The 15,162-nt window shown below is 47.9% G+C and overlaps 1 protein-coding gene across 1 annotated transcript in view; it reads right to left on the bottom strand.

Annotated features, from left to right (window-relative positions):
* The window catches only part of Susd5 (sushi domain containing 5), a 37,798-nt gene that overhangs the window by 17,076 nt on the left and 5,560 nt on the right, over positions 1–15,162 (bottom strand). The window contains exon 2 of the mRNA XM_055601542.1: positions 1,274–1,462. Coding sequence (XP_055457517.1) covers positions 1,274–1,462 — 189 coding nt within the window. The remainder of the gene's footprint in view (positions 1–1,273; positions 1,463–15,162) is intronic.

The following is a 15,162-nucleotide window of genomic DNA, read 5'->3' as shown; positions in this document are numbered from 1 at the left end:
TCTTTCTTTCTTTCTTTCTTTCTTTCTTTCTTTCTTTCTTTCTTTCTCTCTCTCTCTCTCTCTCTCTCTTTCTTTTTCTTTCTGCATTTGCTTGCTTGTTTTGTTTTTTGAGACAGGGTTTTTTTGAGTAGCCAGGCTGTCCTGGAACTCACTTCTATAGATCAGACTGGCTTCAAGCTCAGAGCTCTGCCTGCCTCTGCCTCCCAAATGCTGGGATGAAAGGCTTGCACCATCACCACACTGTACTGCCTGGCTACAAATGACCATTTCTAAGCATTTAGGAAACATGGCAAAGCATTTCAGCTGACAGTTGATATGAGGACAGTTTGCTGCTGGGTTGACGTGTCATGATTTCACTACCATTGGTGAGATGAACATTTTGGCTGATTCATAGCTGACAGTCCTGAAGGCTGCTGGGATTGTGGACTATGAGCTATCACCCACTTCTCATGGAGGGTGTGATGGTTGATGCTGATCCACAGGATCTTAATCACAGACTAAGACAAACCTCTGGCCGTGTCTGTGAGAGATTCTCCATCTCCGGTTAACTGGGCTGAGAAGATATAAATGTGGAGGCGCCACTCTGTGGCCTGGGGTCCTCAGCTGCAGGAAAAGGAAGGGAGCTGGGCAGGCTGCCCTGCTTTGTGACTAGGTGTCACGTGTCCTCGTGCTCCCCAAAGCATACCTCTCCCCACAGGGAAGGACTGTGTCCCTTTGAACATAGAGCCAAGACCACCCCCTCTTCCCTTAAGTTGCTTCTCGTCAGAGATTCGGTCACAGCAACGGGGGAATAACTAAACCAGAAGGTCAACTGCTGAGACCTGTCTTGAAAACCCTTCGTGAGCAATCACTAAAATGGACTGGGTCCCACTCACAGGAGACAGTGACAAGACTCTTCCTGGGAAACAAACGACTTGGACGACAGCTCATGGCGCACAGATGCTGACAGCCATGAAGTGGAAACAGGCCAAATGTCCAGCTCACAACTGTCTATAACTTTAGTTCTAGGGATTCTAATACCTTTGTACCAATGCACAGAAAATAAAATTAAATAAGTTGGGTTTTTTTTTTTTTGTTTGTTTGTTTTTTTTTAAAAAGAATTCTCCTTAGCAAACAGGAGGTGGGTTAACCCTTCCCCTCCAGCAGGTAGATAAAGAATGTGGCCATCTTCATATCGCATTTGAAATGCCCCAAGCACTCATCTTCCCAGATGTAGATGTTCTCACGCTGGGGGCTCCCTGCAAGGCCTCATGGACCCCACGGAGGCACTTACCTTTCCCGCAGGCCTGAACTAGTCCGTACCACTCCCCACAGCTGTTGCACAGCAAGGTGAAGGCAGTTTCTCGCCGGCCCGTGACAGAGCCGGGGGCACACACGTACAGCAGCTCGTCCCCCATCTCCAAGCCGGTTCGACCCTGGAGGACGGTGTGTGGGAAGGACGGTGGGTCGCCACACGGCCTCTCTGCGGAAAAGCAGCAACAGTCAGCATCTCCGAGACATGAGAGTTAATCTCGCTCGTCATCTTGATGGGACCTAGAATCGGCACGGAAATGAATCTCTGGGCGAGTCTACGTGGGGTTCCTAGATTGGGTTAATTGAGGTTCGAGAACCTTAACATAGGGGCGCCACTTCATGAGCTGTGGTCCGGGACTGATGCCAAGGAGAATGTAGCGGAACATGGCAGCACGCACCTGTGATCCCAGCACTTGGGAGGCAGAGGCAGGAGGATCGCTGTGAGTTTGAGGCCATCCTGGTCTACATAGGAAGTTTCAAGATAGTCAGGACTAGAGAGACAGAGAGACAGAGACAGAGAGGATGCTGACTGGGAACACAGGAGCCCTGAGCCTCCTTCCTCATTTGGGGACTGCACCCTCAGCCTGTGAGCAGAGAAACCGCTCTTCCAGTTGCTTCTCTCAGTACTCCACCCCAGCATCACGCCAAGGAACAACTCATATAGAACACAACTTCTATAGGACCTGCCCAGCCTAGGAGGATAAAACTGTAGAGTGAACCCACCTACCCCCACGCCCTGTCTCCTGAGCACACACCTACACCCAGAACCAGGATCCCAGGGACAAGCTCTTTTAGCTACTCATGCCTGGCAACATGCCTGACACAGAGGAGGCACAAAAACAAACAAAACAAAAAGCTTGTGGAATGACTCAATGTGGTACCAAGCGCTATAGTTTGTGTTTCAAAACTGCCAGACACCAAGACCTCTTGGAGGCTCCTTGATGACTCTGACTTACAAGCCTACCAGCAGCTCCTTCTGCCTTGGTAGGATGGAGGAGTCAGTGTGTTGCTAAGAGGCCTACATACATGCTTATTAAATATTATTAGTGCTTATTAGATGTTGGCATCTGCCTGGCAGCTGATGGAAACATGGCTACCAGCACACACAAAACACATACAGATGGAGTATTTATTCTATACAAATATTAATGCACAAATACAAAATTACACGCATACAATAGTTGAATGGATAAAGAGAATGGCGCATAGGCAGAATACATTTTTATTTTATTTCCCTTGTGCTTCTGTGGCGTGCACACATGTATCCGTGTACCTGTGTGTGCATGTAGGACGGCTTCCTCTCTTTCCCATCTCACTCACTGAGGCAGGGACCCTCAGTCACACCCACTGCTCTCCCATCTGGCTATTCTCACCAGCTCTGGCAGTCTCTTGCCTCTGCCCTCTGAGGCTGGGGTGAAAGGCAGGCCACCACGTTCACTGGCATTTACGTGGATTCTGGGGACCTGAACTCTGTTCCTTGTGCTTACCCAGCAAGCACGTGAGCCCCCAAGCCATTCCCAACAAAGGAAACTTTACGCAGCCACAGAGGAAAGGGAACCCATGACATTTTCAGGAAGATGGGCGCAACTGGAGGCCATCATGTTAAGCAAACTAAGCCAGACGCAGAACGACAAATTCCACACATTTTGTCTCGTACGTGGAGCTGAGACTCAGGATTACATAAAAATGCACACGAAACATCTGCTTAACATTTATTTATTGTTAGGTGTCTGCACATGTGCATGTGTGGAGGAGTTTGGGGCAGTCTACTTTCCCCATCTGCTGCGTGCATCCCAGGGATGGAACCCAGGTTGTCAGGCTCGGCAGCCAGGCTCCTTCACCTGCTGAGCCGTCTCCCTGACCCAACATCTGTGTGTCTGCACACATGGCATTCAATTATACACATTACTGAGAACTCTGTTTTGTCCAGTTAATGCACTACTTTATAAAAGTATTTTAGACTCGCAGCAAAATTGAGGGGAAAGTACACTGAATTCCTATATACCTACTTCCCTTCCACCTCAAGCTGCTTCCTTCCTCAGGCATCCCCCACGCAGTCACATTCCTTACACAGAGACGCTCCTCCCCTCCCCCCAAGTCTACCATGGCCCTCACAGTTTGCTCTTGGATCTGTACATCCCATGGGTTTGGAAAAGTGTTTCAAGACACGTGTCCTCCACTACAATATCCCAAAGAGCGCTTTCTGGTCTAAAAAGCCTCTACAGTGTACTTCCTCCCTCCCTCCCGTAACCCTAGCAACCACTGGATCATGTAGAGCGCCAATGTGGGGTCTGGGGAGATGACTCAGAAGATAAATTAGGACCCGAGTTAACACTCACAACTCACTCACAAAATATGGGTGGGGTGGTGCATTCCTGCAATCCCGGCTTTGGGGAGGCTGGCCGGGGGCTTCCTGGTCAGTCAGCTCAGCCTGCTTGGTGAGTTCCAGGGGGAAAAAACAAAAAGAGGTACTTTGTCTCAAATACAATGCCAGTAACACCTGAGGTTATCTCCTGGTCTTCACTCACACACCCAAGTGCACATATAAATACATTCCCACCCCCCAAAAAACAATTTCAATTTAGTAAGATTGTCAACTGTCTTTCAAGGTAGGTGAGGCAGCAAATAACAGTGACTAAAAGACTCTATTGTCTGTGCTCTTGCGAGGACTCTAAGGTGCCAGAGTTTTGGATTTTGGCTGGTTTGATAGAAATGAAGCTGTGATAGTCAGTTTTAATTGACACAAGCTAGACTCATCTGGATGGACGGTCTCAGTGAGGGACATTGGGTTGGCCTGTGGACACGTCTGTGGAGACTGTTTTAATTAAGTCAATTGGTGTAGGAAGGCCTCGCCCTCTGTGGGAGGAATCATTCCCTAGGCAAGGGGTTCTGAACTATGTAAGAGTGAAGAAAAATGCACACAGAAAAGCAAGCAATGCGTGGGCATATATGCATTGCTCCCGCTCTGCTCCAGAGTAGGGTTGTGATGTGACTCCCTGTTTGAAGTCCCTGTGCTTACAGACTGTGATCTTATACTATGCACTAAAATAGCCCCTTTCTTTCTCCATGATCTGCTTTTCATCAGGGTATATTATCGCAGCAACAGAGCTGACCTATACCAGTGATAGTATGTGTTTCTCTTTTCATACGTTTGCTGTCTCTGATTCTTCGGTGAGGTATTTATTCAGGTATTTTTTCCATTTTAAAAAACAAGTTGTTCTTATTATTGCTGAGTTTTGAGAGCTCTTTGCTTCATGTGGCAATCCTTCATGGCTTCTGCAGACATGTCTCAGCCTATGGCACCTCTTCTCATTCTGTTTGTGTTGACATCTGTGGGAAAGAATTCAATCTAAGAAGCCCTACTTATCAATTGCATCTTTAACAGCTTGGCCCTTTGGTGTCATGCCTAGAAGCTCACTGCCATATCCAAGGCACCTGGGCTATTCCTGTGCTATCTTCAGGAGTTTGGGGCTTACTAATTTATATTTGAATCTGGGATTCATGCTGAGCTCTCTTTGTGAGGGGTTCAAGGAAAGCTTCTGGATGCCCAGCTTCTCTGGTATCTAAGTTGCTAAAAGTGTTTTTATTCCACCATGTTTCTTTGTTCCTTTGTCAAAGACCAATTGGCTGAATTTATGTGATTCTAGTTCTGAGCTCTCTGTTCTCATCTATGGGTCTTACTCTCCCCCAAGCCACACTCTCTATCGCTTCCTGTGACTTTACAGGAGTCCTGAAATCCAGCCGCAGCAGAGCTCTGATGTTGTTGTTTGTATTGAGTTGGCTGCTTTGAGTCCTTTAGCGATATTGTCTATAGCAATTGATTATATCCATAAAATAACTTCTGGGCATTTTGATTATGGTATTGTATCAAAAGAAATTAACTTGGGAAGACCCATGTTGACAATATTGTCTTACTGTTCACATGGAACAGTTTTCTTTCTTTATTTCCTCAGTGTTTTGTAGTTTTCATCGTACTTAACCTTAGTTAACATTAGTTTTAGATTTAGATCTAGGTGTTCCATTTTGCAGGCACTCCTATAAGTACTATGTTTTGAATTTCAAGTTCCACTGTTCACTGCTGTTACACAGGAAAGTGAAATATTCGTTTTTGTTAATTCTGTATTGTAGTTTTCTTTCTGTTGCTGTGATAAAATACCCTGACTAAAAGCAACTTAGGGGACAAAAGTTTGTTCAGCTTATGATTCAGGTCATAGTCTGCCATTGACGGAATGGTGAGAGACCATAGTCTCTCATCCAGATGGTAGAGAGACACGAATGCTTGTGTGCTAGCTCACCTTTTTGCTTGTGCTCAGCTCAAGGTCTCCACTCTTCTGGACCATCCTGCCTAGGGATGGTGCTGCCCACAGTGGGCTGGGTCTCCCCACATCAATTAAGACCATTTTTCACAGCCATGATGACAGCAACCTAACGGTGATAATCCCTCATTGGGACTCTCTTTGAAAGTGACTAGGTTATGTCAAACTGACAAAGTCAACTCCATATGCATTTTAATTTGTATTATACAACTTTGCTATGATCAGTTTCAAGACAGTTTGCCAGTTGTTTTAGGTTTTGGGTTTTAGGTTAGGTTTTAGGTAAGTGCACTTGCCTGCAAGCCTGATGGCCTGGAATCTATCCCCAGAACCCACATGGTGGAAGGAGAGAATCAAGTCCCACAAGTTATCCTCTGACCTCTACATGGCACACACACGTAAGAATAAAGAAATGTTAAAGCATTGTTTGGGGGTTTTCTACCTACACAGTCATTTTATCTGCAGACAAATACAATTTTAGCTTTCCTTTACTGCTCTGTCTACCTTTTATTTTTAAAAAAAGACGGACTTTTATTATTTTTACTTATGTGTATGTTGGATTCCCTGGAACTGGAGTTACGGGCAGATGGTCATAAACCACTTGGTTTGTGTGCTGGAAACCAAACTTGGGCTCTCTGGAAGAATGCTCTTAACCATTTAGTAATAGCTCTATTCCCCCCTTACCTGCCATTTATGTCCTTACGGTACCAGCTATACCTTCCAGCTGATGTTGGACAGCAGGGATGAGAGGTGCATGAACTGTGACATTACTGAGAAAGATCGGATCTCTCACATTCAGGGGCACGGGAGAAGCAGGGATTTTTTTCTAGATGTTCTCTGGTGATGTGAAAAAGTCCCTCTCTATTCCAGTACTGATGAAAAGTTTATTTTATCATGCATGGGTACTGGATGTGAGCCGCTGCTTTTCTCATGGATCAACACGGTCCAGGCATGTCACCACGCCTGGCTTATGTGATTCTTTTATATCTCATTAGATTGGATTTGCTAATGTTTTCTTGTCTGTGTTCATGAGATATATTGGTCTGTGAGCCTCTTTTCTTGGAATGTCTTGTCTGGTTTTGGTTTGGAGGTAATAATGGCCTCATGGAATGAATTAGGAAGTATTCCTCCTGCTTTTAACGTCTGGAAAATTTTGTAGAGAATCAGCATAATTTCTTCCTTAAAATGCCTGGGCCCATCTGTGCCTGATGCTCTGTTTAAGAGTTATTATTTATTCTGTTCTTTGACAGAGAGAGGCTCAGTGAGATTGCTCCTTTCTTCTTAACAGTTTTGCTAGCCTGTTCTCACAGTGAACAGGTTTATTTCATCTAGGTTTTCAAAGCTGAGGGCACAGCCACTTAGGTCTTTTTTGTATTTAATCATATGGATTTGTGTGTCTGTTTGTAGGTTTGTGCACAGAGAACAAGAAGGGCATTGGAAGCCCTCCAGCTGGGCTTACAGGTGGCTGTAAGTCACCCAGCCTGTGTACTGGTGAATCAAACTAGCTGACAGACACGTGAGGTGCCTGATGAGCCATTTCTCCAACCCTATTTATATATTTATATTATTTAATGATTCTTTCAGTATTCACAAAATCTGTAGTGATTCTCCTTTTTCCATTTCTTTTCTCTTTCTCTGGGGGGGGGGTCTGGAGTAGGGGAGTCTCACTGTGCAGCTCTGGCTGGCTTAGACTTCATTCTGCATACCAAGCTGGCCTTGAACTCAGAGATCTACCTGCCTCTGTCTCCTGAATACTGGAATTAAAGGCAATCGCCACCACACCCAGCTGGTTGTTTGGTTTTTATTTTTCCACTTCTTTTAAAAAATATTTATTTTATTATTTTGTATGGATATGTGTGTAAGAGAGGAGAGAGAGACACAGAGAGAGAGAGGCGTGGGTAGCCAAAGAGTGTCAGCTTCCCTAGACTTGGAGTTAGAGATGGTTATAAACCACCCAATGCCATGTGGATGCTGGGAACCAAAATCTGGTCCTCTGCAGGAACAGCAAGTGCTCTTCACCAGTGTGTGTGTGTGTGTGTGTGTGTGTGTTAGTACAGAGCATGGCTTCTAAGGTGCTCATGTGTTGAGAAAGCCAGAAACTGATCTAAAATAGGTTTTAGATCATTAGGACTATAATCTCCCTCAACCTTGTGAAAGGCTACACTGTGGAATGCATCATTTCATCAGAAGACAGACTTTTACATCCATTCCATTGTTTTCAACACAGTAAACAGTGTTACCATGAACAGCTGCGTGTGGGCATGTCTGTAAACACTTTACTTCTTTATCTTGTGTGTGCCTGTGTGCGTGTGTGTGTGTGTGTGTGTGTCTGTGTGCGTGTGTGCCTGTGTGCAGAGGCCAGAAGTCAACATCAGGTGTCTTCCTCTACTGCTCTCCACTTCATATTTTGAGTCAGAGTCTTTCACTGAACCTGGTGCTCAGAGTCAGCAAGACTGGCTGGCCAGGGAGCGCTGGGCACCATCTGGTCTCTACTTCTTCAGTGCTGGGATTGTAGGCCCTCCCTCTCTGAGTGTGCATGTATGTGTGTGTACCTGCGTGTGTGCCTGTGTGTGAGCACTTGTTCGTGTGTGCATGTGTAGAGCCCAGCGGCTTCTGTCTTCTGTCCTCCTCCATTGCTCTCCACCTTCCTTTCTGAGACAAGGTCACCCACAGAACCTGGAGCTCACTTATCACTAGACCAGCTAGCCAGTGAGCCCCAGGGTCCTGTCTCCGTCCCCCAGCACTGGGGTTACAAACATGCACCATAACTCTTGGCTTTTATGTGGGTGCTGGGCAGCCAAGCTCAGGTCTTACTGCTTACACAGCAAACACTTTCCCCTCTGGTCCATCTCCCAGCCCCATATTTTATTTTATGAGGATAAATCTGTAGAAGTGCCACATCAAAGCAAAGAAGCCTTTTTTTTTTTTTTTCAAAAAAAGAAAATATTTTGAATTTCAGATTTCTTCTCATATTTCACCATCTTTTCTTTTAGTGCTTATGCAGCCAAATCACTCAAAAAAGAGATAGGGCAGGCTGGCGAGACGGCCCAGTGAGTGAAGGGGTTAGCCTAGCATCATCTGGCAAGAGGGAACCTTGGTTTGTGAGCATGTCTGTGAGAGATGGTCTTGATGGCTGAACAGCATGGGAGGGGCTAGCCCACTCTGGGTGGCACCATCCCTAGGCAGGTGGGTTGGGCTGTATGAGAAAGCTCGCTAAGCGTGAGCCAGTGAGTGAGCTAGGAAGCAGCGTTCCTTTGGTTCCTGTTTGCTTCCCGACTTCCCCCAGTGATGGACTGTAACCCAGAATGTAAGCCACATAAACCCTTTCCTCCCCAAGTTGCTTCGGGTCAGATGTGCTTTATAGCAGCAGAAAAACACAGTGTTGGAACCATAGACGCGTCCAGGACTCACGTCAGTCTTAAGTTATCAGTTTGTTTTCTTTTACTTTTTTGTTTGAGCTCCTGGGAACTGAACCCAGGGCCTCACACAGGTGAGGCACGTGTTCTACCCAGCTGGGCACCCGGCTCTCTCTTAGCTTCATACCTAGACAAAGGGGTTACTTAACTGTGCGCACGTTATTCTATGCGTTCTTAACCTTGTTCAGTGACTTCGAAAGAAAAGCACGGGTAATTTGTGCATTAGAAGTTGTGTAGGGGTAGAGTGAAAAAGACAGGCTGTCATTACTCTCTGTGTAGACTTCTTGTTGAGCTGGACACGACTCAGGGTCACAGTTCACACTTGAGCTTGAGTTTGCCCCTGGATCAGGCAGGCTAAGTGATTTACTGGTCCAGCTCATCTGTCCAGGGCTAACTGTGCACCAGGAGTCCTAACATTCTTCTCCAGGCACAGAAGTACACAGCCCGGATTTGCAACCAGGAAATGGAAGGAGTCTGGGTCCTGGCCCCCAAGCAGTATTGAATTTAGATGCTTTTCCCTCAGAACAAACTGAAGCTTGGCACAGACCTGCCTTTGCTCACAGACACGGGTCTCCATGTGGGGAGCAAGGCTCTACGTTCCACCTCCAGCGACTAGAACAACCACAGATGCTCAAAACCCACATCCTAGCCAAGAGCCCATAACTGCTTCCTCTCTCCTCCTAAAAATCAAGCCCGGTGTTCTTCCCCTGAGAGAACTCTTCTCAGTGTCCCCAGATAAGGCTGGGGACAAGTCTCAGATGCACAAACATCGTCCTTGCTGCTGTTCATCATGGCTTTCCAGCTTGGATGCCTGAAAAACAGTGGCTCTCAACCTGCGGGTCTCAAGCCCTTTGGGATGAATGACCCTTTCACAGGAGTTGCCTAAGACCATGAAAAAAAAACAAAAACAAAACAAAAAACCCACAGATACTTACATTACAATTCAAAACAGTAGTAAAATTACAGTTTTGAGGTGGCAACGGAAATAATTTTATGGCTGGGGGGCACCAAAACATGAGGAACTGAATTAAGAGATGCCGCATTAGGAAGGCTGAGAACCACTGCACCATCCGCCAAAGCCAGAAGTCTAGAAATTCCACAAGAGACAGGGTGCAGGGGCCCGGTGAGGGGCAGAGTGGGGAGGACGCACCTGTATTTCACTTGCTTCTGTGACATGGAGTCACTAGACTGCAATCTGAGCCAACCTGAGCATGGGACACTCAAATCTTGAAGGGGCATCAGTCCTGACCACAGACTCTGGCCTCGAAAGCACACGAAGATGGAGGTTAAAAGACAGGCGGAGGAGAGGCTAGAGAGATGGCGCCGCTGGAAAATTCTCCCAAAGAAGAGGCAGGGGCACTTTCCCAGGCGTCCTGGAAGCGCTTCCTCTCAAAACTCCCCATCCATCTGGGGGACAGTGGACACCAGCCTCTTAAGGCATACCACAAGTGTCCATTCTGTCAGGCATGGGGTGACAGTGGCCCTGCAGAAGGGAGGTGAGGCCAGCTCTATCTCAGGGGGCAGAAACGTCAGCAGAGCGTGGTCCTCAGGTGTGGCAGAGTAGAAGGGAGGCCTCCAGACCCTGGCTACAGACCCCACCAAGAAGTTGCCAAAGCGGGGTGGGTGGCACCAAATGGAAGAGTCTTATTTAACCAGCATCCCTTCAGTTAAAAATAACTGCACCCATTCGCCTAAGTGAGATCAGCACGGCACTAGAAATTCACCGAAACAAAAACACCAGAAAGAAAAGGATGCGTCTATGCCAGTGATGAACTCTGCTTTAAAGGAGCATGGAGGGCGCTGTGCGGGCATGAGCCAGGCCGGTCTTCCCTCTGGGCATTTTAGCAGACGTATGTATGAAGTTAGCACCCTTCATTCTCCTGGTCTTGCAAGAGGGGACCAGCATCATGGCAACACAGCCATGATGCACCACCCAGAGAGGGGGTAAAAAGAGGGTATTTTGCTGGGGAACTAAGTGTGGCCTTACCTATGCACAATAGGAATCTCCGGCCCTCTGAGCTGGGCCTCCCCTCTCCTCCTTGGGGTCCTCTCAGCTGAGCCTTATCATCTCTGCATGTATTGGGAAACCTCTGGAGGGCTCAGCTGAGCAGTGCTTGTAAGCACGTAGGAATCCCTTGACGAGCCAATGCTTGCTTTGGCCGAGAAGGTCATCCTTCTCCCAATAACCCATGTCCCTTGTCAACTCTGTAGTCCATCAAGGCCACAAGGGAAGAGCGGCCTCTCCATTATGAAGTCTGGGAGGCTGTGAGGAATGGCTTATGCGGTCCATCTAAGGCAGGACGGCAGGACAACTTATGAGGGGAGCATGAGGCATGCAGCTGTCCTTAGCGGACACTCATGCTGGGTGGGCTGGCCACGTGCCCCTGAGTGACCCCGAGGCTTGAGTAGGACTGTTTCTTGTTCTGCCATTGGTGGCCTCACTGAGGGGAGAATGTCTGTTCACATGTCACTAGGAAAAACTCACAACTTCGAGGGAGGACATGCACAGTCATTAGTAAATTCTCCTCTGGTACGTTTGAGAATAGGTTGTAGCCACAACGCCCTTCACCTCAAGAGACTCTGCATTTCCCAAGAGTGAGGATGCTCTCCTACCACAGCAGCAGTAATTCTCAAAATCACGACATTCAGACATTGGTATCAAGCTATTCAGTTCACAGTCCATATTCAAATATCATCAAATATAGCTGTTTTTTTCTAGTCCAGGATACAATCCAGGATTGCATTTCTTTACCAAGTCTCTTATCCTATTTTAATCTGGGACAGCTGCTTAGCCTTTCCGTTTTCTGATCTCCTGCATTTTAATTTATTTTAGTGGTGTGTTGTATGGACTGTATGTGAAGTGTGTGTGTGAAGGGTGTGTGTATGTGTCTCTGTGTATTTCTGTGTGTGCAGGTGTGCCTGCCATGTACACTTGTCTGGAGGCCAAAGGGGGTCAGGTGTCCTGCTCCTCACTGCCAGCCTTACCCCCTCCAGAAACTCACCATTGCAGACAGGGTGGTGGCTCTTGAGTTCCCCCGGATCAGGGCTACCTCCAAGCCACAAGCAGATTTAGAATCTATAGATTTCTAGACTTATAAATGAGTCTAGGCAGGATTAGCACAGGAGCCACAAAACTTGGAGCTGCCCTACAGCTACACCTCAGTGCCGCCAAGCTGTCATTCACTGTGAGTTGACTGTACTTTGGAGGGGCACGTCATGTCCCAAAAGCTAAAGAGGACCTATTTCCTTCAGATCACCAGAGGGACAAAGCTCTGTCATGTTTCTCTCAGGGGTCCGACACTGCTAATGTCGGATCCAAACGGTTGTTTGAATTTCTTTATATGGGAGACAGAGATGGACAGACTGAAAAAATAAAAAGCCCTAGCATAATGCTGGCAACACTATTTTACAAGCAATGCAGGGTCAGAGGCAGGGCAGGACAGGTGTCCAACCACAGGGTATCTGCGGTTGGGCGCCTGAAACAATTGGGACACCCAAGATAAGAACCGGGAGTCTTTCCCGCCTTCTCTAAACCGGCTACGTGACTTAGCCCACATCTGCTTTCCCGCCTTCCCTGCTCCAAATACGTAACCTAACTATGGCTTTGTTCAAATCCCCCAATCAGATCCCCGTAACTATGCTTCTCGCTTCTGTAAACGTGCTTCTTGCTCCCGAGCCCTATAAAAACCCGTTACCCCAACCGAGAGGCGCGCAGGTCTTCCGAAAGGCTTTGTCGCCCCGGGTACCCGTGTATCGAAATAAACCTCTTGCGGCTTGCATCCGAAGGCTGGTCTCGCTGATTCTTGGGAAGCGGGGTCTCCCCGTCTAGAGAGGCTCTACCCAGAGTCTTTCAGGACAGATCTGCTCTCTGTAGATGTTTGTGAGGACAAGGCCACATCTCCTGGTTATTTGACTGGACAGATGGAGAGCTGGTTCCGACAGACTTCCATGGAACCCAGCGAATGGAGGCCCTTCCCTAGGCAGGGAGCTCATGCTGGAAGACAGGCTGGTCGCTGATGAATGCGTGGCAAGCCCCTGCCAGTGTTCACGGCCGTGCTCATGTTTCCCAGTTCTTCTGGCGTCCTCCCTGGACGCGGTGATCCGGTACATCAGATGCAGCCCAAGGATCTGTGCTTTTAACACCTTGGTCTGGTGTCTCTAAGGCTGAGAGGAATCTGGGGCTGGGGAGGCAGCTCGGCGGGTCAGAGCACTTCCTGGCAAGTCTGAGCTTGATGCCCAGGAGCCACACGGTGGGAGAAAAGAACTGACTTGCACTTGTTACCCCCCTGACCGCCACATGCACGCGCAGTGGCACTCATGTCCCCACGTGTGTGTGCGCGCACGCACACAATAAACAAATGAAGAAAATTTAAAGAGAAGTTTGGGAAGCCATGAGTTTGAAAAGTACCTCTCAAGGTCGACTGCACACAGACCTCTCTGGGGAGGTTTTAAAAAGCTCGGCGGTGGAGCCTGGGAGCTCGCGCTTGCAATGCCACACTTGGGAGCCACAGGCGGGAAGACCGGAAGCCATTTTAGCTACAGGGTGATTTCTAGTCTAGCCTGCACTACATGCCACCCTATCTCTGACGGACAGGCCCCCTCAGGGCCTGATTATTCAGATTAAGTCCTTCAGGGTCAGCTCCCAAGGGCCAATATTTTTAACACTTCCCAGTGGGCAGCCAGGCGGAACTTGTTTCTGAGAGCGAGTGAGGAGCCTGGCCTTCTCCTCCAGCACACCAGCAGCCCTGTTCAGCTGCATGTGTCCCTGATAATGAGGATCTAGCTACTCACCGTGGCGCACAGAGACGCCGCTAGAGACTTCTTACCGGTTTTCTCCTCCCCGCTTGGCTGAGTTCTCCAACAGGAAGTTGAATTTTTCCCTCCCACAGGCAGTTTCCCAAATCCTGTACATTTCTCTTTTCAGAATAGAAATCTTTTTTTTTTTTAAAGGTTTATTTATGGTATTGGACAGATGGCTCAGCAGTTAAGAGCACTGGCTGCTCTTGCACGGGATCAGGGTTCAATTCCCAGGACCCACATGGCAGCTCACAACTCTCTTGTCACTCCAGTTCCAGGGGGTCTGATGCCCTCGCACAGACATGCATGTGGGCGAAAACCAATGCACATAAATTTTTTTCGCAGATTTATTTAGTTAATTATTTTATGTGTATCAGTGTTTTTCATGCACGCAATGCATGCTTGTATACATGCGTACCACATCATGGGGCTTCACGTGGATGCTGGGAATTAAACCTGGGTCCTCTGCAAGAGCGATGAGTGCTCTTAATCTCAGCCAGTTCTCCAGCCCAGGAAAGGGATTATTTCCAGGTATGCCCCTCCCTAGGCAGAGAGGTGAGAGCCTGAGCCATGAGCATCAGGATCTGTAGTGGACACGGCCAGGGCTCTGTTCTCATTCCCTAGAAACCTGGCTCTTTCCAGGCTCGGGCACTTGCACCAGTCTGTGGGAGGATGACACTTGTGGACAAAACCCAGCAGTCACATTTCCTGACACATCCCTTGACGTCAGTGATGGACAGCTCTCACGGTATACCTACCCAGCCCCATCACCCCAAGCTGGAAAATCATGGCTGTGTCTTGGGAGGATCAATCTTCACTATCGTCTTAGGAGATACGGCTGCAGGTGACTGTGGAGGGGCACACGGGGCTGTTTAACGTCCTCAGAGTGACTGGGGCCACCCCACCACGTCTGGGAAAAAAAGGGGCTGATGGACAACAGCCTTCGTTCCTCTCTGCTCCCCGGATGTGGGCACAGTGAACACAGCAGTCTTAAGCTCCTGCAGCTGGGCACCATGATGGACACCACCCTCAGACTGGGAGCCACAGTAAGCATCCACTTCTTGCTAGTGCCTTTTGACCATAGCAGATACATGCACACCATCTCCAGAGGTTCTCTGAAACACTGGATCATCGTGATCTCCTCTGCCGCACCGCTGTGAACTCTGTCTAATATTGCACTATTGCTTGGCCGCCTTCACTTTTCACTTCACAGGTTCTCACTGCCCTGTCTGCCTTCCCTGTTAGACTCCTTCTAAACTTTTATTTTTATTTTTTAAAGTTTATGTGTGTGCATGTGTGTACATGTGTGTGCGTGTGTGTGTGTGTGTGTGTGTGTGTGTGTG

Source organism: Psammomys obesus, unplaced genomic scaffold, assembly GCF_907164565.1.
Source record: "Psammomys obesus unplaced genomic scaffold, mPsaObe1.curated_primary_1811, whole genome shotgun sequence".
NCBI classification, from domain to species: Eukaryota; Metazoa; Chordata; class Mammalia; order Rodentia; family Muridae; genus Psammomys; species Psammomys obesus.
This window is presented reverse-complemented; position numbering and strand designations above follow the sequence as displayed.